Source organism: Onychostruthus taczanowskii, unplaced genomic scaffold (assembly GCF_017590055.1).
Source record: "Onychostruthus taczanowskii isolate IOZ18803 unplaced genomic scaffold, ASM1759005v1 scaffold126, whole genome shotgun sequence".
Taxonomy (NCBI): domain Eukaryota; kingdom Metazoa; phylum Chordata; class Aves; order Passeriformes; family Passeridae; genus Onychostruthus; species Onychostruthus taczanowskii.
This window is the reverse complement of record NW_024498418.1, coordinates 668,164-693,074: the sequence shown is the minus strand read 5'-3', so window position 1 is coordinate 693,074 and position 24,911 is coordinate 668,164. Positions and strand designations below refer to the sequence as shown.

The 24,911-nt window shown below is 53.8% G+C and overlaps 1 protein-coding gene across 1 annotated transcript; it reads left to right on the top strand.

The window, feature by feature from the left end:
* Nucleotides 1-28: 28 nt before the first annotated feature.
* STK35 (serine/threonine kinase 35) lies at nt 29-15,692 on the top strand. The gene is made up of 4 exons (XM_041396103.1): nt 29-58; nt 188-647; nt 6,078-6,825; nt 13,059-15,692. Exons 1-3 carry the CDS (start codon nt 29-31, stop codon nt 6,788-6,790), a joined length of 1,203 nt encoding a protein of 400 aa, XP_041252037.1. The 3' UTR covers nt 6,791-6,825; nt 13,059-15,692.
* Nucleotides 15,693-24,911: the final 9,219 nt, after the last annotated feature.

The window sequence follows — 24,911 nt, the reverse complement described above, 5'->3', positions numbered from 1 at the left end:
GAGACCCGCGGCGGACGCCGGGGCCCCTATGACCGGCCTGTTTACACCGGCGCGGCGCGTACCACCGTGGCGGGGGAGCGGGAGGGGCCTGCCGCCGCGCTGAGCCCCGGCCGCGCCGAACCGCGCTGGCGGCGCCGCGACCCTGTTACCGCTCCCGGGGCGGGAAACCCGGGCCTCCCTTTCCGAGTACGGGGCCGGCACCGGGGAGAGGCCGAGCCCCGTCGCGGCGGCCGCCGCCCCCCCCCGGCGCCGCGGTGGTTCGCCCCGCGCGGCCGCGATTGGCCGAGCGCTTAAAGGGGCCGGCAGCGCGCCGGCGGTGGCGGCGGGGCCGGGCATCGGCGGCGGCGGCAGCCCGCGGTACACCCTGCTGGCCGAGATCGGCCGCGGCGCCTACGGCGTGGTGTACGAGGCGGTGTCGGGCCGCAGCGGCGCCCGGCTGGCTGTGAAGCGGATCCGCTGCGACGCTCCCGAGAACGTGGAGCTGGCGCTGGCCGAGTTCTGGGCCCTGACGAGCCTCCGGCGGCAGCACCCCAACGTGGTGCGCTTCGAGGAGTGCGTCCTGCAGCGGCACGGCCTGGGGCAGCGCATGAGCCACGGCAACAAGCGCAGCCAGCTCTACCTGCGCCTCGTCGAGACCTCCCTCAAAGGTACCGGCACCCCCGGGCAGCCCGGCTCGGCCCAGCGCCCTCCCGGGCCGCCTCCCGCGCCCAGGGCCTCCCTGTCCCTGACACCCGTGTCACCGGGCCCCAGCCCTGAGCACCTGGGTCTGCCACCTCCCTCCTGCCATCAGTGACCCCCACAGCCAGATCCTCCTGCCCCACTGCCAGGCTGTGCCCCCAGAGCCGGTGGCTGCTGGGATGCTCCATGCAGGACATCCTGGTTTTGTCTCCCTTCTTCAGGGACACCCTTCCACGACACCCACACCTCAGGCGCTGCTGCTGCCCTCGCTTCCTACCCATCACCCTGTTGCTCAAATCCTTCCTGGGCATTGCCTGTGCTTAGCAGCACCCAAAGCTTCCCCCAGCTCTCACAGTGCCCTTCCTCCCGCCTTGCCTCACTGCTTTTCCAGTGTAACCACCCCGGGCTCTCCCCGCTGTGCCCTGAGCACCCGTCACCCCTGCACGCTTGGGGTTCTCTTTAGGGTATCTGCTCTGGGCTTGCTCCCATCACCCATCTCTGTCCTGTCCCTGCAGGGCTTCCCACAGGCTCTTTGCTGCCACTCACCCTGAGCACACCTGAGGGACTGAGTTCTGGACTCAATCCCCCCATGCTGAGCCATCCCCTCCACTCTCCCTTTCCTGTATGATGCTCCCAGGAAGCCATTCCCTAAGCCCCACCCATGTCTTGCAGCAATGCCAGTGGGGTCCCTCCATGTGCCCTGCAGTCCTGCCCCCAGTCCTGAGGGGCCCTGTTGCCACCTCCAGGCTCAAACCTAACCCTTGGGGGACATCCCTGTGTGCTGGATCCCTGGCTAGCACTGACTTGTCCTCACTTACACCCAAATTCTGAGGCTCCATCTGCTACCCTGGCCTGTGCTACAGCCCACAAATATCCCCCTGGGGACCTTCACAGCCTGTGCCCCAGTCGCACCAAGGGGACATCTCCCCCTCTCTGCCCAATGTACCGTCCCATCTCTGAGCACCCCAAGACTGCAGCCTGTTATGGCTCAAGCTCTCACAGCTTTAGGGCTGTCCCTGTGTCATTGCTGGCTCTATGGGAACAGCCCTGGAAGCACTAATGCCTGTAGCCTGGGCTGATAACCCCATTTTCCCCTGGGGTCCCTCAGCAGCATCATGTGGCTGTCAGGGGTCACCTTCTCTTGTCACAGTCGATGGTTGTGATGGTGACATCTCCAAAATGCTCCCTCCCTCCCTTTGCTCCCTTGGCTGCTTCTCAGACCCAGCTTTGCCAATGTGCTGTGAAGATGTGGAAAAATACAGGAGCCCTGTGCCCTTACTGCCCCTGTGCTCCCAGCCTGCTGTGAGCAGAGCCAATCCCCCAATCCTTCCTGCCCCAAACTTGCGTGCCAGGATTCCTGCCAGCTCCTTGGGATGCTCAGTCTTCCTGAGCCCCCGATGCAGGCAGTCCCCAGACCCTGTGCCAGGCACAGAGTTCATGCAAAACTCCTGAGATTCATCCTCTGAGCAAACCTGTGGCTCTGACTGTCCCTGCCTTGCCTGTCTCCTCTGTATCCCTTGTGGGTGGACATGTCCAGACGTGCCTGGCTCTCCCTCTGCATCCCAGCTTCTGCTCTTCCTTCACACAACCACCCAAGGGAGGCTCTCTGAAAAGGGCAGTGTCCAAATTCCTGTACAGCCAGGGCACACAGCTCCCTGGGAGAGGAGCCAGCTCTTCCCTTTGGGTGTGTCCAGGTGTAGCAGGTATGGGGGGTCCTGCCCCCTCTGTCATGTTGCATGCTCTGAGGAGAGCTGGCTTGGATTGGGATAAGCTCTGGGGTAGCTGCAGGTGCCCATCTCTAGGTGGGGAAGGAGACCCATGGATGCCCCATCTCTGGGGGGAGTTGATCCTTCCGAATTCCCAGCAGTGGGGAGGGCTTTGCCTGCCCTGGTTGTACCCTTAGAGGGGAGCAGAGCTGGGCTCTGCATCCGCAGCGTGGACAGGAGTAGTTGGACTCCCAAAACCAAGCTGGAGCACATTCTCCTTTCCATCTGCCTGGCTGCCCTCAGGGCTGTGTTGTGCCAGGCAGCCTGTTCTTGCTACCTTCCCAAGCCTTGGGTCTGATAGACGTGGATAAACATTTTCAAAACAAAAATCTGGAGCTGGATGAGCCCTGCAGGTCTCCGGCTCTCCCTCCCTGCGGGCGGCGGTGCCGTGGAGCTGCCGTGCCATTCTGCACGACCGCAGCTGGGCTATTTACGGGCCGGCGCAGATGCTGTGCCAACGTGCCGGGGCTCAGGGCACGGCCAGGATTAATCTGAGACTTTCTGAATTGGGAGCACAACTGCCGGGATACAGGCGGGGTTTGGTCTCAGCTACGGCGCAGAGGCTGAACCTTTATCGTTTTAACGAGATGTGGAGTAATTAAATTTAAGTCAGGATGTGAAAAGGAAGGTGGAAGCTCGGTGCTGAGCTGGAAGAGAGGCACCCATATAGTGTGCTCAGAGCCCTGACACAGGAGCACCTCCAGTGCTTGTGCCCATCACATGCCCCTCTTGTTCCTGCCCTAGAGCAGTGACAGAGCTGCCTTAAGTGAACAGGTATAAGGTGTTGCTTCCTGTTCCTCCCATGTCATCTGTGGGGCCATCAACCTGCCACCAGCACTCAGCTTCACTCATGGCCTGCCCTGGCATCACCTAAGTGTGTTGCCATCATTCCAACTGCCTGGAATTCCATGCTGCCAGCTCCCATCTCTCTGGTGCAGTCTCCTTGCACAGAGGGAGTCAGAGGTTACATGTGGTTGTGGGCACTGGGATGCTGCTTCTGCTCTCACTGGATTTTCATTTCCCCTATGAAGCTAAGCAAATTAGCACGCTGTTAATGAGCTCCCTGGGATGGGGTGGGGGAGGTGTGTGTGTGCTGCCTGGAAAGATGGAGTGTGAGTGTGTGCCATGCTGTGTTTGGGCAGGGAGCACATGGGGATGCTGGCTTGGTGATAGAGAACAGGTCCAGCCTGTCATTGGCATCTCCTCAGCTCTTGACTGCTTGTCTTCAGTTTGCTCACATCTCATCTTTAGGGAGCGTCTTGCCAGCTCTTTATGTTTAAAGCTGTTTGTTTTGAAGGCAGGAAGATGATTTAACAACTAAAACACTTTCAGATTATAGAAAGAAAATGAGGAAATATTACTTTTGGCTTAAGCCTCCACTCTCAATACTCCACCCAAAGTGAAGTGCCTGGTGCTCACAGCTACTGCTGGGTCCCCGTCATCTTTCCTGCATTTGCTGACGCTCAGGGGCCAAGTTTTGAATCAGAGCGTTCCTTATGCTAAAAACAAACCTTGGCTTGTGAGAGCTGACAGGTCCTGGCTGCTGCTGAGCCAGTGTTTGAGCTGCTTCCTGTGGGAAGGGGCTGCCAGCAGTGCTGTGTGGATGCTCCCACCTGGCTGTGTGTGAGGGATGTGGGGCTCTGCCATGCTCCCTGTCATGGTTTGATTCCTGGCAGAGAAGAGACAGACACTCCTGCTCCCTGTGTTGGGGCTGTATGGCTGCAGAGGAGAGCAGGAAAGCCAAACCCTGTGTCCTGCTGTGATGTCCCTGGGATTTAACAAATCAAAGTGGTGGCAGCTGTGTGAGCTGGAGCTGTCCTGCTGTGCCAGGGTCTCTGCTCCCAGGACAAGCAGCCTCTCCTTCAGTTCCCATGCCAAAGGTGGCCTGCACCAGAGAAGCTGCTTTTCCTGGTCAGCATTTTGGTCTCCAGAGCCAAGCTGTCCTGTGCTGCTCCATCTGGCCCTTGGGCTTTCATGGTGAGCCTCCTTCCAGGCAGATGAGACCCCCAAAGTGCACCCAGTACCCTGTGTAACTCCACCCTGTTCTTGCATCCCCTAGATCTAACCTTCAGACCTGATCTCAGCAAAAGATTATTGAGGATGGGGAGGTGCAGCCAAATCCTTCTGTTGTGCAGGTTTCCATTTCCATAGCAGTAGCCATGGATACAGACTGTTTGTGCAAATAACCAATATTCCCACCCACACTGACTGCTGACCAGTGCAGCCCAGGGCTGGGTGTCCCTGGTAGTCCTTGGCTTTTACCTGCTGCTGGAAGTTTTTTGCTTTCCCAGATGTTCTCTAGGGCTTTGCTCAAACAAAACCCAACTTTGTCATATGGGTGGAGTTATTTAACTGCTTTCAAAAACACTTGAGTTCAGCTGTGGGACTTTTTAGCTGTGGCAGAGGTGAGTGGTATCCTCCAGCTTCTCTCTTATGGTGCTTGAGGATAAGAAAATAAATTTCCAGAGCAAAATGATGCTCTGGTGGTGTGTGCATGCTCTGCCAATCACCTGGATGCTCTCTGGAGGAGACTTGGGGTCTGACCCTGGGGTTTGCATTCCTGGCATCAGAAAATGAGGATGGGTCTGTTGCTAATGCTCCCTGGGGCATCCTGGCATCCCTGGGGAGCACCAGTGGCAGGCTTGGCCCCATTAGCTGATATGATGCTGTTGTGTTCTTCACATGTCTAATTGATGTGCAAGAGAGTCCTTCCTTAGACAGGAGTTTTATGGAGTGAGCCTGAGATGCTCTGAGCTTGAGGAGCTCAGTTTGATGTCTGGAGAAGGAAGAAGCTGTTTGGGGTGTAATACTGAGTAGTAGGAGTATTTACAGTCACAAGTGTGGCTGAGATTACACTCAGCAAACACTGCTTGCAGCTTGGACCTCCAGTTTCCTCTCATTAAAAACTTGTTGGCGCTTAATGAAAGCTGGATGAAGTGGCAGTTTCCCCAGAACAAACTCGCAATCCTTAAATGCACAAATTTGTTCTGGGAAGACCCAGTGGTCCATAGGGCTTGGACACTGGTGTGACCACTCTTGGCAAGTCTGTGCTGGCACAGTGCTAAGGGCTGTGATTTACTCCCTGAGTGCAGTTCCAGTAAAGTGATGGAACAAGCCAGCCTTTGCCTCCTGCAGCAGAGCTTAGGTGGGAGAGGAGGCATTCACACAAGTGATTTTTTTCTTCCTGTAGACTCACTGCTAATTGTGCTTTTAACCTCTGCTGCTTTGGCTGTCAGAGCCTGGGGAGAATGGCCTGCTGGTAGGACTGAAGATGATGTGTTCTCTGCACTCTGCTAGGAGGATGTCCCTGAGCTGGTTCCCAGCACTGGGTTTGGATAAACATGGTGCTGGTGTGTCCTGCTCAACAGGATCCCAAAGCACTTGAAGCCACAGCAGTGCCAGCATCCTTGCTGGTGCCCTGCAGTGCAATAGATCCCAGTCACATTCCTGAAATTTTTGCTGTCCACATAAACCAGACCTGTTCCTCAGCCATCTTTGGTTTTGAAATGTGTCTGAAAAACTCACTCGAATTTTTGCTGTCCACATAAACCAGACCTGTTCCTCAGCCATCCTGGGTTAACATGGGCTTTGAAATGTGTCTGAAAAACTCACTCTTTTATCCCTTTTGGTCAGGTGAGAGGATCCTGGGCTATGCAGAGGAGCCTTGCTACCTGTGGTTCGTCATGGAGTTCTGCGAAGGGGGAGACCTCAACCAGTACGTGCTGTCCCGAAGGCCCGACCCTGCCACCAACAAGAGCTTCATGCTGCAGCTGACCAGCGCCATTGCCTTCCTGCACAAGAACCACATTGTCCACCGGGACCTGAAGCCAGACAACATCCTGATAACTGAGAAATCTGGCACCCCTGTGCTCAAGGTGGCTGACTTTGGGCTGAGCAAGGTCTGTGCTGGCCTGACTGCTCGGGGCAAGGAGGGTGGGCACGAGAACAAAAATGTGAATGTGAACAAGTACTGGCTGTCCTCGGCCTGTGGCTCTGATTTCTACATGGCACCCGAGGTGTGGGAGGGACACTACACTGCCAAGGCTGACATCTTTGCCCTCGGCATCATCATCTGGGCCATGATTGAGAGGATCACCTTCATTGACGCCGAGACCAAGAAGGAGCTGCTGGGAACTTACATCAAGCAGGGGACCGAGATTGTGCCCGTTGGGGAAGCGCTGCTAGAAAACCCAAAGATGGAGCTGCACATCCCTCAGAAACGCAGGACTTCCATGTCTGAGGGGATCAAGCAGCTCTTGAAAGACATGTTGGCTGCTAACCCACAGGATCGACCTGATGCCTTTGAGCTTGAAACCAGAATGGACCAGGTTACATGTGCTGCTTAAATTCAGGGCAGGGCACCGCTGTGCTTTGCAGCTGGGTAAGTGATTTGCATTTCTTGTCTTCTTTCTGTTGGGTATACTGGCCCAATAGTGCACTTTGTAATGACACAAAGGAGTCTTTTATGTTCCTAGAGCTATTTCTACAGTGACTCATCAGAGCACTGCTTCTGAGGTTGTTTTCACCTATTCTACTGCAGAAATAAAGTAGAGGTGAGAAATAGAAGTAGCAGCTGCACATCCTGTCACTGCCCAAGGGCCCAGTAGAGCTGGAGGGGGTGGGCAGGAGCCTTGCTCCTCAAAGGTCCTGGCTGGTGGCTGAGACAGGCTGGGGCACAGCAGAGACACCTGCAAGCACTTGGTACAAGCTTTGGTGACATCTGTCTCTCTCAGGGTCAGGGAAGGATCTGCCAGTTGTGCCTCCTCTGCTGTGTAATGTAATTTCCACAGTCTGTGCTGGAACTCCCTATCTAGCACCATCCCCCTCGCCTGTGACACTTGGACACCTCGGGGCCCAGCTGGCTCAGTTAGTAGGCACCAAGTGGCACATCTGTCTTGGCACAGAACTCTTTGCTTTCACCTACAAGGCACATGGGTCCATCTTGTGGCTCTGTTTCATTTCCCTATTAAAGGCAGGACTTCCCCTTGGTGTGAACATCAGTGGCCCAAACGCAGGAGATACTTTGGTCTCCAGCATCTGGGTTTGTAGACCTGTGTCTGCTAAGGAAGGAAGCTTAAAAACAGCTCTCCTCAGACTGAGCTCAGCTCTGTCCAGAGTCCCTTCCCTTCTCCCCCCCTGCTAAACAGTCTCAAGCTCAGAGGTCCTGATCCTGAGGCCTGGGTGGTCACACATGGTCTGGCATAACCCCAGGGATGTGGTTTAGCTGGCAGTGTCCCTCACCAGTGACACAGAAGGACTGGGAGGTGTTGCCTACATGGCAAAGCTGTCTGTAAACAGAAGCTGTTACTAGGGATTCTCCCAGCCAAGCATTTCAATGAAACTGAAGAATTACAGATTACCAGGGGTGAGGCTGACGTCTTTCCAGCCCACATCCTTTCTCAGGCTCCTGCAGAGCTGCTTGCCCATCACTGGTCCCAGGAGATCTTTGACAGCCTGCCTGTGTAGGTGCTGGCATCACAGCTTGGGCCCAGCCCTCACCTCACCCCAAAACCACACACAGCCAGCTGGGCTGGAGCTGACCATGGATGCAAGAGGGCAGAGGGAGGAAATCATGTCCCTGGCCAGCACTCACCAGCCCTCAGCTGATGGCTGTGTGCTTGTCCAGCTCTGAGAGCAAGCCCCCAGCAGCAGGCAGTGGGGAAGGTGAAGGTATTTCGGCAGATTTTGCTAAAATCCCTCATTGCTGCCACCTGAGGGTTCCTGAGCTTATGGAAAAAACTGTGGTGCCTGACCCCCCCTTTCTCTGTGTGCCCAGGTACACTCTGTGCTGTTTGTAGAGAAACAGGGATGGAAATTGAAAGACTTATTGGGTGGGTCTTGTTCTTCTCTGTTGGTCTGTCCAAACTGGTCCACAGACCATCCCCTCTGCACTCTTCCACACACAAAATACTTAACACCCATCTCAAGTGCGAGTAACTGATTCAAGCACTGCTGCCCGGGGCTGGATACTGGTCCCAGTGCAAGTGCGGGCTGGGGATTAGGGTGGGGGAGTGAATCTGTGGACATGAGAGCCCTTAATATGGGTGTGCTCCAGCCCCGGGGAGGAGCAGACACCCTGCCCTGTGCCCCGGGGCGAGGCGTGGGGCTGTGGGAGCAGCTCTGCCGCACGTGGAGGGTCAGGCCGGGCTGTGCCATCTGCGCTGGCTCTGTGCTGACACGATGCTGCTGCGTTATGCAACCAGCCCCTGCCCTCGGGGGAAAATTCATCCTGCGCAGATCTGCGGAATAGTACATGAAGGGATAACAAACACCGAGGGGACAGTCCTACCCCGCGGCTGTTTGCTCAAACCCAGCTGCCTTCTGCAGCCCCCCCAACTCCATCCATGAGTCTGCACCGGTCTCTCAGTCGTGACACAGCTGCGGCAGCCAGGGATGCTCTTACATAACCCAACCTGGCACATGGAGCGTGGTCACTTGGCCCAGATAGAGCCCAGCACCAGCCATATGTTCCTGCAAACCCAGAGTGTTCCTCCACCTCGCTCGTGGGGCAGCCAGAATACATGGTGCACTTTGCTGTATGGTTTTCCTGGTGTACTTGTGTATTCTAATCAGCCTTCTTCTGGCTGCTATTAAATGCAAATCTTAAATTGGAAACCTGCTTGAGAAGCTTAAAATGGGATTTAGAGCAGAGCCTGAATTCTGCTCTCAGGTAATTTTAGTTGACCGAGAAACTCACGTAACCTCTTCCAACTTATTTGTGGCACTGGTGTGTAGCTTTGCTATGCTGGGTCATGCAGCATGTTCTTCCCCAGGACAGTTCAGACCTGCTCAGCTTTGGTTCATGTCATAACCTGGAAAACTGTAACCCTCCCTGACCCAGGGAATTGGATTTTTGCTTATTCTTTGCTATGCCACTGACCTCTTCAGATTTCGCTTCATGTCTCAGCAGCTTCAGCTTTAGTTCTGCCACGGATGCTACACGCACCTGAGAGCTTCGTGCTCTGTTACCCTTCCAAAATGCAGATAGGAAATGTCAGTTCTCAGAGAGGAAAGTGTTTTTGGCTTGGTTTTTGCTGGACACTGGGCTGTCTGAGGTGGAGATAACTCATCTCCTTGCTTTTCCCACCGCTAGTGGCACTGGTGCAAATAGTTCCAGCAGAGATAGGAAACATTTCTGTGGGAAAAACAAAGGTATTCTCTTTTTGATTTGGACACTTCTTCCCTACCTTCTGCAAATGTTTAGATAAAGCCAAGTTTATCTACAGCTCTCTAGAGTTGTTGGCAAAAGCTGCCTTTTGGGCAAAGAGAACAAAAGCCTTTCTAGTACAATTAGGGAGTGGCTGGGTTGTGCTGGGTATCTGCTGATGGGTCTCTTTCTGTGATAGCCCAGCACTAACTGCACTGCCCACTGGAGAGTATTTCACACTTCCTTCCCAGTACTGGAAGGCTGGAATGACTCTCCTTTCATGCAATGTAAACATCTTTCTTTCTGTGTCACTTTGGTAGTTGTCCTCTAGATGCCCTGAGGATGATGAGGGGCCTCCTGGAGATGCTGCTCTGGTGGGATCCTCTGATGGGGTGGCTTTGTGCAACCCTTAGACAGGTTGTAGAGGAAAAAGGTTCAGTGGCAGTGTGGCCTTTGGCTGCTCCCTGCAGTGACACAGGGCCCTTGGCCACAAACACAAAGGGCGAGTACAGCATCACCCACCACTGACAGTTATGTGTTTAAGAAACTTTGTAGTTTTGATTCACACAGGACATCAAACTACAATGGTTGTTATTAGTGTAGAAGCAGCTTGTTCTGGTAGATTTGTATTCCATTATATTTTCACTGTGGATAAAACAGTTGGTCTGATTTTGGGTGGATGCTCAAGATGAATGGCAAGAATCTGTGCAGGCTGCAGCATCTCAGGGGCTGTCATGAGCAGGAAGGTGTTCAATAGCTGTGGCCAGTCTGGTTCTCTCCAGCACTTCTCTGTCTCTGGGTTTGATTATTCCAGTTTCAGCTGAAAGTGGCTGTTTGTATTTGCATTGTTCTGCTCTTTGCATTTTACACGTGCACCAGGAGCTGATGCTGAACAAGCTTATCTGCTCACCCTGCATGATGGTGTCTACCCTGGCCAGAGCTCTCTGGTGCTGGGCCCAGCCACCCCCAGCACAGCTGATAAACTGCTGCCCTGTGGAATTTCAGAGCTGAAGGAAGGACAGGGATCAGGGACACAGCTCTGAGAGCTGTCAGTGTGCAGGTTCTGCTGCATCAAGTTAGATCTTGGCTGTTAATATCACTCAGCTCAAGTTTTACTCACTGGCCTGTTAAAGGACAGCAATTTCATTCCTAAAACAATGTTGGTTTTGACTTTGGACTGTTTTCAGTGTGGTTTGTGGATTTTGGCATGGACAAAAGCCATAGACAGTAAAAGTAAGGTCAGTTCCTCTTAGCCATAGCAGTGAATGCAGCATCACAGGGGCCACCCCATGGAGTGGTGACACCCTTTTGGGCAGTTTTGATTCTCCCTGGGGAGAAATAAAGCCCTGAGGGGACCTGGACCATGTCACCTCTGGCCAATTGTATTGGTGTTTGTGTTTGCTCGCTGTCACCCCTCCTTTACCTTCGGGGGGAGGTCACTGCAGCTGGATTTAAGGATTCACCCAAGGAATTCATCACAAGTATAGGTACAGAGCATGAGGGAAGGCTCAGGAGATAAATCAGGCACTCAGCTCCCTTCCCTTGTGCTCTGTGTTCCCACACGGGGCAGACTACTTGGTTAACAGCAGGAGCTGCTGGGTTCTCTCTCCCTCCTCTGCCGTGAGACCCCACTGCCCCTGTGTGTGACCACACATTGGAGTCATCTTGTGTGCTGGGTGAGGGCTCCATGGGCTGCTGGTTCACATCCTGCTGATGCCGAATGAACATTCGAGCTGATTAAAACTATAAGTGGCATCAGTGGAGGGATTAAAAGCTCTTGAACAAGCCCCTGCAAAAATGTGCGTCAGTGGGGCGAGCTCTCCTGTCTCAGAGCAGTGAGCTCAGGGCTGCTCAAGCAAGCACCTTCCCTGATAATGTTCCTACTCCAGGGAAGCACAAACAGAAACCCTGCCCTACTTGCTAACAAAGCTGCATAATAGGAGAAACCTTCCAGAAGAATCCTTGTGTGTTTGGCCTGACCTGATGTCTGCGTGCCTCTCGCCTCCTCAAACTTCAAAAGAAAGGCTTTATTCCAATGGCAGCCTGCAAAAGTGGCATCCCTTTGGTTAACCTCTCCTGGAAAGGAGTGTGCCCACGACCTTGCCTTCTGCTCTGAGCAGCCTTGTCCTTTAGAAATGTGTTCCTCAGGCAGGGATTTCTTTAATGAGATTTCCTAGGGCTAAGGTATTGGAGTAATTTGCTGGGCAGTAGCATTTTTTCTGCAGCGGGTCTTTCCCACTGCTCCCTTGGTGTCTCTGCAGAGCCCCCCACCCATCCCTGGTGGGGTGGGACCTGCTCCTGCTGGATGGAGGAGCTAAATCCACCCCCCATATTTTTTTCCCCATCTAACTGTCTGAGTTTAGTGCTCGGGGACCACCCCCGCTGCTTCCCAGCACAACCACTGCCCTCAGCTCTGTTGGTGCCTCCTTGAGTTTGGGACATCCTAAAGGATGTATTTTCAGTACAGAAGTGACATCATGTGTATGTAGGTGTGCTGTTCTTCTGCTGTCCACAGGGAATTTTCTGGGTTGCAAACAAACTATGTGGAAAATGCTGGTAGCTTATGTGCAGAGTTGAGCATTCCCATGTCCCTGAGCTCGGAGCAAGGAGGGTGCCAGGGCTGTGGATGAATGTGTGCAGCACCTCTGCTGCTACAGGTTGTGAGGGTTGTTGTGTGTTGAGGCTTTGGCCAAAGCAAGCATTGGTGCAGCAAATCTACCTCTAAAACTCTAAACTCTAAAATCCTTGGCACTGAGCATCTTTGTGGGCTCAGCTGTGAACCTCTCCCACTGTGCTTCCAGTTGCACCAACCTGGATTTTACCCACCAGACCCCTCCTACTGTGCTTCCAGTTGCACCAGCGTGGATTTTACTCACCTTTTGCAGAGCCACTCACGATGCCCGAGCTGCTGCTGACGCAGCAGGAGAGTGGTGCAGGGCATCTCTGGGGTTGCAGCTTGTTCCACCTTTCCTGGTGGAGTGCATGGAGCCAGCACTCACAGACACATCACGTGGACTCTCAAGGCCAGGCTCTGCTGTGGGAACACTTGTGCTTGTTCCAGCAGGACTGTCACTGCAGGGAGCTGTGTGGGATGGGGTTGTGTTGTGGGGGTGTGAGGAGATGCTCATCTCCAGCCAGTCTGTCCCTGCTCAGCCCCCGCCCTGGGGCAGCTGAATGTGTGCTGTCCTTGGCTGTGTGCTCCATGCACTGCTGTCTGAGTCCTTTTGGGAAAAAAAAATGGCTGTAAACTGAGCCCAGTTCCTATCTGGATCAATAGCCAAAGCACTGGGCAGTAGAGAGAAGTGGCAGCACGTGTTTTGGGCTAACTGGGATAAGTGGGCAGGTGGCAGAAGTGGTGTCCTGCACCCCTTCCATTCAGGAACCAATGCCTGCAGTCACAATGTAGTAACTGAGACAAACCACTGACAAACCTGACCTCTTTCTCCTCTCTTGTTTTTTTCTTGCAGATTTATTTACCAGGGACCCATAATCTCCATTATTTACGTGCAACAAGGAAGTCAAAGATAAGGGAAGATGACGATAGAGAAGATCCCTGGTCTACAGGATCTCTGGCAATGTGAAATATTTGGGTGTTAATTTTTTGTGTTGGGAAGGGTGTTGTGGGTGTCTGGGAGGGGGCTGCAGGTGCCTGTGGAAGAACACGAGCTGGCAGCTGTCACACTCATGAGACTTTGAAACATGATCCTGAGAGCAGAGCTGCCCTTGCCCAGCCCTCCCCGTGTCTCCTGAGCTGCTGTTTGACTCAGTAGATGTTTCTAGGGATGTGGTTCTGTAAGGAAGTGGGAATCAGCAGCCTGATGGTGAGGTGTACTGCCAGGTACCAGCTCCGAGTCCAGCTGGGCACAGTTTTGGGTTTACAGCTATTGATTTTGCCTAGGGAAAATGGGAGCAAAGTGGTGGCTAGGTTTGCATTGGGAGTGCAGTGCTTTAGGAAAAATGAGTCTCTTGGACCACATGTTGCAAGCAGCTAAATAACTTCATAGCCAGGCAGCTCCTGAATAGGTGGTGCTGCCCAGGCTTGTGAGCAGCTGACATTAGGACAGAGTAGGATAAACAAGCTGGAAAGCCATTTGGCAAAGCAGGTCTTCCCAAGCTGGATTTCATGATCATCTTTGTTACTGTCTTTCTATACAGAGGGAACTGGGGAGCTGCTGAGTACACTTTCAGGTTGACATCATCTGAGTACAAAAGAAACAGAAAGCAGTTCACTGCTCTGATCCATTTAATGCCAAACTTCAGTCAATAGGAATGCTGTGGAGAGAAGGAGGTTTGGCCTAATGGGTCATGGGCTGGATTCTAGCCTCCCACAGGACACTTTCCTCTGCTAGCTAATGATCTTCAGGAAGCAAAAGGCAATGCTGCTGTTCAGGATAGGCTACAGTACAGTACAGCTCAGGTCAGGAGATTGGAACCTCAGGCAGAGCAGTTAAAACTCAATTTCCTTGCCTATATTTAAAGCAAAACTCCTGTTCTGGGGCTGCCCTGTGTTGATGATCTTTACACTTTGCTCACTGTAAATGCAATATAAAGCACCACCTCTTCTCTACCCTGCAGCTTCTGAACCACCTAAAATGTTTCTCAGCAGGTGAAATCGCCAGCAGTGGTTTGGGAAGTGGGCTGGTCTGACCCAGCATCACTGCTGATCTGTCAGGGTACTCAGTCTGGAGCTGCCCATGGTCACAAGCAGGAGAGGGTCCCCCTCATCCCTGGCTGTGGGAACTGCTCCTTGCCTGCAGCTTTCCTCTGCCATCACTGGAAGGTTCCTAACTGGCAGCACCTCCATGTATCTCCTCAGTGTACTATGCTGTCCTCACAGGAAGGAATGGAAATGGAGGAAATTCAGGTAGGCTCAGGCAGAGCAGGGAAAGGATGGAGGGGCTTCTTTCTTCTCTTCCATCTTTCCCAGGACACAAAGCTATAACTGTGGCTGCAGGAAGGCCTGGTCCTTCTTAGGAGGACCAGGAGGCTCCAGAGTGGCTGTCCGTGACTTGTGAAGGTTTGGACAGCCCAAATACACTGCCAAGCCCTTGTTTTCACACTGTGCATGTGTTTGTCCCTAGGGATGCTTCTATGCACTGCAGCTGGGTGGGATTCCTGCAGCTTCCTGTGCTGCATCCCACAGGAAGGGGAGAGGGAACCATTTAGCTCACAAGTGCAGTGTTAGTGCCCTGATCACTGGACCATACGTCCTCCACCTGGCAGAGCCTTTGCTCCTGACTGTTACAGCTGTTCTAACCGAACCCTGGCCTGAGCGGGTGCAGTAAGGGGGCAGGAGGTGAAGCTGGAAGGCAGCAACTGGATTGCCCTGTTCTTCTCAGGACAGGAGTGAGTCCAGCAGGCCCTGGGAGGGTCGGCCCTCTTGGTGCACTGCTGTTTCAGGCCATCTTCAAACCACACGTCTCCACCTCAGCTTTTGCATTGCAGATGTGTTTTTCAAGCAGCTTGATGTTAGTGAGCTAGACCGTAGTGCCTTACTTAGGATTTAGCAAACACTTCCAAGGAGGAGTCCTAGGGCTGCTAGCCTTTGGCCAATGTGGATGTTTCCCTGATTAGTTTGTCCTTTTAAGAGCATTTCTCTCTGATTTTGCTGCTGTTTGTGCTCAACTCCCCAGACTATATAGGAACCTGCCTTGTGTTTACAGCTCCCCACATCTCTCCCTCAGTTACTTTGGCCCAGACCAGCACTCCCTCTAGAACAATGTGGGAACAGGAACAGCTCAAACCTGCATATGCTGTGAGATGGAGAATGTTTAGGCTTCTCTTCCCAGGTGGGTCTTTTGGGTCTCACCTGCCCAGCCCCTGCAGGCCAAACTTCCTCCTCTGCTGTGGATGTTTGGCACTAGGATGCACTGCTGGGAAAATCCAAGTTTAAGAAAGCAGCCCCGAGCCTGTGGCCCATTTCCCAGCCCAGGGCCATGCTGTTTGTCTCTTCCTGGCTGCAGTGAAGCTGAGCATCCAGGTGCTGGGGGTAGCTGGTTAGTGTGGGGGGAGCCAAGCCCCCCTTGCAGAGCTCTCTGGGCTCATGTGGCCCCAGATGGTGCCCATGCCAGGGGAGTGATTGTATGAAACTGTTTACTTCTGATTTTGCTGTTTACAAGAGGGATGTGGGGTGGGTGGGGGAACAAGCCAAGCCTCAGGAGGATTGGGAACCGTGTTATCTGCACCAGCCTGCAGCAAGGCCGACACCACCGGCATCATGCAGGTGTCACGGGGATCTCCCGGCCAGCTTCGGTCCGTGGGGAGGAAAGCAGAGGTGGCTGTAGCCTAGAGGGGTTAGATTAGCTCCCCTGTATCCACTTGCTGCTGTGTTTGGGGTTCAGCAGTGCTAGTGACAGATAAGTTACCCCTGTGGTCTTCCTCTACTCCTCAGGACCCAGCTCCTTCACATATCACAGGCTCCCAGAGCCTTTCTGGAGCAATAAGATGTAAAACAAGCGTTACCATCGTCGTGGAAATCCTCCGTTGTGTGCAGTGTCTGTCTCCTCCGTATGCAGTACGAGTCTGGGTTTAAGCCTGCCAAGCCTCACAGGGGAGCTGCTGCAGGGCACAAACTGGGATTTGTTTCCCTGGGCTTTCTGCAGGTCAGGAGAACAGGGAAATGCTGCTGCTTTCCTTCCTTACCCCAGGCCTGTGCTGCCCAAACCTCACACTACAGCTGCCCAGGGCAAGGGTGCTCCTGGTGCCCTTTTTGGCAATGCTGGCATGGGGTGGGTGAGCAGAGCTCAGTGCTCCACTCCTCACAGCCCCCATCCCATCAGCCATGGGGAAAGCAGAGCCCCATTTCCTTTGCACAGGGGTGCAGCCAATGCTTGTGCCACTGGTGTTGGGAGGAGTCGTGCCAGTGTCTCCTGTGCTCCTCAGCTGGTTACAGGCACATCCAGCATGTGGGCTCTTCATGTCCAGAAGCATTTCTCACTTCAGGGCAGGGTGTCTGGTGGGTGTAGCTGGAAGGGAAGTGCAGGGAGCTGCTCTCTTCCAGCTGTGATCTGCCAGATCATTTCTCTGCAGCCTGCACAAATGCTTTTAGCCCTGAGGGTGTCTAGGCTGCTGGAAGAGCTCACAGGGGCCACACAGGAGTGCCTGGTGGCCCCAGCCTGGCACCTATTCCCTGCAGCTGCCCAGGCAAGCATGGACCTTCAGCTCACTCACCCAGCAGAAAACAGCAGCTTTGCAGGGTGAGCTGCTTCACTACCACACCAGAAGGGTTCTGGGTGAGCTCCAGGACGGGGGCTCATGACTGCCCAGCCCTGCTGAGGGCTCTCCCTGCTCCCCACAGCTCCTGTGCTGAGCTAGCAAGAGCAGAAGGCTTAAACCCAGACTCCAGACTAAAGATAATATTAGTAAATTAATCTGGTTTTTTTTGTTGGGGTTTTTTTTGGTTGTTGTTTTTTTTTTTTGTTTGGTTTGTTTTTTTTTGGTTTTTTTTTTTTGTTTGGTTTGTTTTTTTTGGGTTTTTTTTTTTTTTTTGCACAGAAGCTGGTTATCTAGGACCTATGTGTGAACAACTTTATATAAATATTTTTTGTACTTGGTTTCCTTGGGTTGGTATGAAATGTTTTATTTAAGTTTTCTGAACACTGTGGATCCCCTGATGTGTATGAATGGCAGAGGCTTTGTAAATTAAGGGACGTTTGTGTGAATAAAGCTATTTGATGGGGTTGAAAAGCCACACACAACTTGAAACTTGAGCTCTGTGTGTTTGTCCTTTGCTGTGCTGGCAGCAGTGTGCAGACCAAGGCCCTAAAGTAGCTCTGGCTCCATCCTGGAAGGCAGGTCCAGCTAAGCCCAAACTGGAACTGGGCTAGCTGGACTGACCTTGGGGCTTAGGGCAGTAAACCAAGGCACCGTGGCCAGGGCCAACCAGAACGTGGCTCCCTGGCATGCGGCACTTGTGGCCCTTTATCCTTGCCCTGGATTAGGATTAGCCCCGTTCTTGATGCAGACACCAAGTAGGACACTGTGATTAGCGGGACAGGCAAGCTTGGCTCTGCCTGTACAGAAACACCTCCCCATCCTGCCCCTTCCTCCCCATCTGGCCACAAGCTGGCAACCCCATGGTTCAGAAAGGACCAGCAGCCAGTCACCCACTCTTGGAGGTGCCTGCAAACCCCACAAGGAAAATGCCCAGCAGAACTGCCACTTGAGTAGCCACAATCAGTTTCTCCCTTTGTACGGATCCTCTGCCCAAATCCCAGATGACCAAGCTGCTGACATCTGGGAGCCTCCGGTGCCACAACTGCCATCCACGATGAGAAAAGCATCACGAGGCTGAAAGTCCTGCAGCCACGGGAAGTTTTCCTGTGGGTGATGTCCACAGGAGCCCAGCAGCCTGGGGCCAGCCCGAGCCGGCGTGGGACACAGGATGTCCCGGCACCCGCCGGCCCTTGCGTAACGGCCCCGCAGCCTCGCACGACCCGCGGCAGCGCTGGGACGTGCAGGGCAGCCAGTCCTCCGCTCCGCTCCCCCTGCGGCAGCCCCAGCGTGGCCGTGGGCTCCCCCCGCACGGCCGTCAGCATTGTGCGCCTTAATCGCTGCCGACAGGCACCTAAAATGGATGTTTTCAGCCCAGTGGGGCCGCAGGGAGGCTGGAAGAGCACAGCCGGAGCGATGCCGAGGGGCCAGAGCGGCCCCGCTCGCGGGCTGGCAGAGGGGCCCCAAGCTGCGTTTCCTCCCCGTTTCCTGCTGGGTTATCTCGGGCATTGACTGCACGGCACCCACTGTGAGGGGCAGCCTGGGGGGCTCAAACATCCCCCCCCAGTCCTGCCCAGAGCATCCTGCCTGCAGGCAGGGAAGGGAAGGGGCTGCATTGGCTCCAGTCACACTGGCCCCCAGTGTGGGACAAGCCCCAGGATTGTCCCTGCCCTGGTGACAAGTGCAGCTGCAGAGACCCGCTGTGCTACACTACTGATCCCCACCAAATGCAGGCACCCCCAAAACCTCTGTCACAAGTGCTGTGGCACCTCCAAGAACACTTCTGCTCCTGTGACTTCCCTCTGGTTTAAGCTACACCGGTGATAAGGATCATGTTGACTCCAGGCTCATGGCATCTCACTCATCTCTGTGACCAGACACAAAATGTGCTCCGTGAGCCCCACGGCCCCTGACTCCCAGCTCAGCCCTTGCAAATGGGATGAAACTGAACCCCAGCAGGAGCTTGGGCTTGGAGCCTGCCTCAGCTCTCACGTGTGCTGCAGGTAAGGAGCTGGTAAGGGCAGGTGACCACACAGCACAGCAGAAAAGCACCATTAATGAGGAAGTTGATGTCAGTCACCAGGAGAGATATTTCACTCTGGATTTGCTCTCTGGAGACCTGCTATTTCATATGCAAAGAGGTTTGCTGAACTCCACAAAGGTGCTTCAAGCATTTGACAGCTGACAGAATCCCCCAGGGGCCACCAGCCCTATGCTCCTCAGGGACCAGGAGTGGGGCACATTCTGGGGCAGAACTGCACGTGGCAAAGGCCATGATCAGGCAGCAGGGCCAGGGTGAGAAAGGCAAGGACAGCCCTGGCAGCCACTCTGGTGATGAGGCCAGTCACAGTCCTGAGTGCCAGCACCAACCTCATCCGGCAGGATTAAACCTCAGAGAAGAGGTGAGGTGCAGCTGCAGCCATGGCTTTGCTCTATTCACTGCTTGCACACAGGAACATTTTCAAGAGCCTCCTCTCCACAGAGGCTGTGTTTTACAGCTAAGCACTGTGTCATTCATCATAAAACAAGTCCATATTTCTTTTAAGATCTCCTGAGCTCCTCAAGCAGCAGCCACTTCAGCAGCCCTCGCTGGGCTGCAGTGACACCAGCTCAGATGGAAGCTGCTGCTTGAGCTGGTGGGAGGAGAGCAAGGTCCATTGTATCGGCAAAGGACGTTCATTTGCCTCATCCCCACACTATAAATTGCTCCACTTGCCCGTGTCAGGCATCAGCACAGCAGAGGATGAACAGCTAAAGCTGCACTAAGCCCACACACTCCATTGAGCCGGGAGATGACTCAGAGGAGGCTCTCGGTGCGGGCGGAGGTGACAATGAACACAAGGGACAAAAGCTGAGTGAGCAGGGACTCTGCTCTCCCCACTGACCCACTGGGAGGCAGAAGCCTGGACCCTCCTCACCCTCTGCCCCCCTGTTCAATGGCAGGACAGTCATGAGGGTCCTCGGACAGCCCAGCCCCAGTGCTCTGCCACACAGCAGACAAGGCTGTGGATGGCACCAAGCTTAAATGCATTTTATCCCATTGCACACAATATCCCAGCAGCTCACCAGCTCAGACAGGAGCAGTGCAGCCCCCCATTCTTCCTTCTGCAGAGCCCAGGCAGCCCTGCCCAGAGGACCCTGGGGATGAAGCAGAGGGATCAGCATTGCCCAAACCACCTCCTGATTCCACCCAACGCTTCAAAAAATGTAATTTTTGCCTGCAATCTGTCTCAAACGCATTGTGCAGTCTGCCCACCCCACGCACACCCCACCTGCCTCTCCCCACAGTAGGGACTGCACGTGGCAGCAGCAGCAGCTTCACCCAGAGCCACTTCGGGTCAGTCTCAGTTCCGTGAACAAAAGCTGCTTCCCCAGCTCGTTTCCTGACAGACCTGTGCCCCTCTGGGGACCCAGAAACTGCTGGGAGGCAGCAAGGGAGGGAATTAAGAATTATTTCCTCTGCCAGAGATAAGATCTCTAAACAAGCTCCTCAGCCAAGAAGTTTAATTTTTTTTTTATTTTACAGGTTTGCAACGGAATCTTATTCTCCAGAATTGCATCCGCCTCCAACCCCACTTAGAGCTGCCAAAGCCTGCACTTCCCCCGGGACCAGCCTGCAAGCGGCAGAGATGGATGGGATGACATGGGCATGACTTCACCCTTCTGTCCTGCTGCTGGAGCCTGGGGCTGTCAGGATTCCCAGAGGGACCCCCCTGCTCTGGCCCTGTGCTGCAGCCCCTCCAGCCCCGCTGGATCAACCCCCAGACCAGAGCCATGGGGTGCCACAGCCCCTGCCCCAGCCTTGGGGCTAGATGCTCCCTGGAGAGAGCATCCCTGTGAGCAGCAAGGCAACATCAAAGCCCAATCTCACTCCAAGCTCTGACTCTGCTCCCTCCGCACAGATCCAGCCCCACAGTCACTCCTGTTAACCCAGGAAGGGCCAGTGTCTGTGGTCATGTGAAAGATGCTCGTGACCCCTGAAAAGCTTTCTGGGAATCAGTGACGACACTAAACTAGCTGTGCAGAGGTCACCCCCACTTCTCCACAAACCCAAGCAGGTCATCATCTCTCTGTGCGCCTCAATCCCTCCTTGAGGCACAGACATGCCCCAGTCACACACACAAATGTTCCTCAAACCACTGTAGCATTCAAGAAATAAAAGCTCCTGCCTTGCTCCTGCCCTGGCGGTTTGCAGCTCCCCTTGCTTGTAGGCTGTTGTGGGATCAAACGCTTCAGGCTGATTTATCCACGGGACATGGAAGCCCAGACAGATGGGAGGGAGCACAAGCCCAGCCGGGCGATAAATCACAGCAGGGCGGCTCTGCTTCCCTGCTCTGCGGCTGTGCCGGGCACAGCGCTCCCAGCGGGATCAATGCTCGAGCCCGGAGCTGTGTCCATGTCCATTCCCTGGGGAGGGCAGGCATCCAGCTGCACCCCGGCATCATCCCTGCTGTGCTCCCCGCCAGGCACAGCCCGGGCTGTCACCAGGGGACAAAGCTGCAGGCTCAGCAAGTTCCCACTTCCCGTCTTTGCTCTCCCACATCCAAAGAAACGCGACCCCCTTGGGAAGTTTCCCGGAAAAAGGGGAAGCACAGTCGCTGCTGGGATGCGGCTGCCAGCAAGGGATGTCTCGTGGGATCCGGGACAGGACAACCTGCCTTGAACTTACGCTCAAGGACGTCTGTCTTGCAAAGCTCAGCACAGCACAAAGAGATCCGAACGGGCTTTTGATGAGCTCCCAGCAAGATGAAGGAGCTCCCCTGACCCCGCTCATCTCCCTGAGCGAGATCATCAATAACCCAGCGCGGCGGCTCAGACGGGCTCTCGACTCTCATGCCCACACGTGCTTCAATTAATGTCACCGCTGGAGAAGGGAGGGGGTGTCCACCCCAGGGGTCCCCTTTGGTGCCAAGACTTGTCCGGGATGTCCATCCATCAGCAGGGGAGGAAAACAGAGCCTACAAGGCAAATGCTCCTGAGGAAATCGGGGACTCAGCCCTGCGTGATCGTGAGGCTCACACCAGAGAAGATTTTTGTCCCAAACCTGCCTCCAAACCCCCAGATTTATTGACCTGCTCTACGCAAAAAGCCACTACAAACTCTGGCACGTCCAGGCTTTGGGGCTCTCTCCTCGGGTGCCATTAGTGGGTGTAATGAGCTGGAGATAATTGCTGCCTCGGGGACAAAATTAACTCTTTCCTGCCCTGGTCCAGCTGGGGTTTTTGCATCCCACAAGAGCAATTCCCTCCCTCCTTCCCCCGGGTTCCTTAGAAAACTTCAATTCCTCTTCCTTCTCAAAGTGAGCCTCTGAATCAGAGTCTGACGAACGCCACGAGTTCACTGATGTGTGGCTGTGATTTAGAGTTGGAATATATTTGGAATGTATAATTTATTTCAGGTATCTGAGGCACCAGTGAAACTGGGAGCAAGCAGTGAGTAAATCAGTCATACCCTTGTGATGATGGGGGCTGCAGCCTTTACGTCGCTCTGAAAATCCTGCTTGCACGCAGCCAGGTGAATATCATGGAGGATGGGTAAAATTTGGGGCTGCAGGGATAACTCAGGCACCCTGGAGGAGGTGATGTTGGGAGATTTAATGACAGTGCTGCCATTGGGACACAACCTCCAGCAGAAAGGTCAGTGTTGCACAGCCCTCTGTCCTGGAACAGGGATCACATTGAACCAGGTGCTGCCCAAAGAGCTGCTCCAAACCTGGCACCCACCTCCACCTGCCAGGTACCACCTGGAAACAGCAGAAGAGGAACCAGGCACAAAGTCCACTCTCCTCCCTGCCTCTGTGGTTGTTGCCTTTACAGAAAATCTCTTTTTCAGAAATGCAGATGTGAAATATGAAGACAGAAATTGCCAGCGACTTTTAATTTGGGTTCTGCCAATTTTTCTGTTCTAGCTATTGATTTTCCATAAAGATTAATCCTTGCTCCCAGCCTTCTCTGACAGCCACTATCTGGATGTTTTGCTTACCCTGAGTGTGGAAATGTATGTTTTATTAAGTGTCAGAACTCACTAATGAAAAGAAGGAGAAAAATCAATTGTCTGCTTATATCTTGATCTCAGACAGGACTAACAAGTTCTTTATTTTGATGCTGTGGACAAGACAGGCAGAGTGACAAACAGGGTGACAGTGGCTGTCAGTTCTGTCACAGAGACAGCTCAGCTGATGAGGGGAGCAAAGGGTTACATGGTGTTGGAGGCTTCAAACACATTTGTATGTGTATTAATTCAAAGAGATTCATCGAATGCTATAAAATCCTATAGTTGAATTGATCCCTGTTGCAAAGGGATGGAAAAAACTAAAATTTCAGCTGTAGACTCTAAGCAGGTTTACTCTCCCATCCCTAAAACCAAGAAAACAGCTTGGCCAGCAGCTCAGGGTAGGGACAGCCAAAGGGATTCTCTTTTTCCACGCTAACATTGGGATTCAGGTCAGTATTTTTGGCAATAGAAGTACAAGCCTTCTCCAGCCTTAAAGCCCATTTCAAACATGCACCGTGCTGTGCTCAGGTGGAACAAGGTGAGCACTAAGGCCCCTTCCAGACCAAGCCACCCTGTGATGGTATGCTTCCATGATTCCTCCTTGGGCATCTGGCACAGGGTCCAGCTGCAACAGGAGTCAGGGTAAACTGTATCTCCACAGGACTCTCCTCACACCCTCAGAGCACCAAGGCTGGTTGGAAAGGACAGCTCCATTTCCCAGCACACACCATCCAAACAACAGGGTTGAGACCCATGACATGAGCATGAATATTTGTTTCCCACAGAAACTTTGTGTAATTATCAAATACTAATCTCTGCTGGCCCTCCTCTCCAAACAAGGCTACCAACCTGCTTTCACTCATATTTGTTATCTCCCTTGTCTGTTAGAGGATCACACCTGACAGTTGTATAGTTAATCTCTTGGCAGCTGTGAAATGAAATGGTAAGCTCTGGCTGCCTTGAGAAGATGCATTGATTTCTTAAAATGACACATCGCCTCCTCCCTTGATGTTCAAGCAGGAGCCCAGGGCTGGCGTTATGAATCCTGCCTGTCATTCAATTAAAAAAGCTTAGCAGAGATGGTCCAGCTGAGCACACCAGACAGCATTAAAGCTAAGCCCTGACCCGAAGATTTAATAACAGGGAGTATGAAGGCACCTGCAGCCCCAGAGGCTTGACCAGTTTGCTGATGAGTTCAGCAGTTGTGGTATGGAGCTTGCCACCTTGAACCAGACAAGTCACTCTCTTCTCCACAGCAGCACAGCTAACCGGGCAGCCAGGTCCCATAGGAAACAGCAGCAAAACCCCTTCCTTCCCAGAAGGAAGTTCGCTGCACTTAATGGAGCATTTTATATCCTATTTCAACACAGCTCTTTCCTAAGGATTATGTGTTTAACAAAACTCTTGACACTGTGAAACAGCCTCAGTCTCACTGTGGAGAGTGAAGCGCTGGTGTCTGGCCTCAGATGGACTTTGCAAGATTCTCCTGCAAAAAGCCCCCATTTGCAGCAATGCCATAAATCCCAGAGGGCTTTATCTGAGATTTAGATGGGGTATTAGGAAGAAAGTCTTCCCTGTGAGGGTGGGCAGGCCCTGGCACAGGCTGCCCAGAGAAGCTGCGGCTGCTCCCTCCCTGTAAGTACCCAAGGCCAGGTTGGACAGGGCTTGGAGCACCGTGGTCTAGTGGAAGGTGTCCCTGCCCACCGCAGGGGGGTGGAACAAGGTGACCTTCCAGCCCAAGCCATCCTGCGAAGCTGTGATTTCACGGTTCCATCAAGCTGCGTTCCACCTTCCTTGGTTCCACCACGCCATTGTGATGCAGCGGCGGGCAGCGAGCGCCGCGGTGCTGCCCCGTGTCACCGCCGTGTCACCGCTCCGCAGACGCCGCAGGCACGTCTGGTAGCACGGGCAGAGCAGACCCGCTCTCCCCACGACGCCCGGTGTCACCGAGCCTGAAGCCTCCGAAGGTGCGAGGGACGGGGCGGGGGGGAAAGCGGCTGGGAAGGAGATTAGTGGGATTTACCGCCATCGCTGCCCACGGCTGGGGCGTGGAACGGGATGAGCTCTAAGGTCTTTCCAAGCCAAACGATTCCGTGAATTACGGAGGGGAGGGT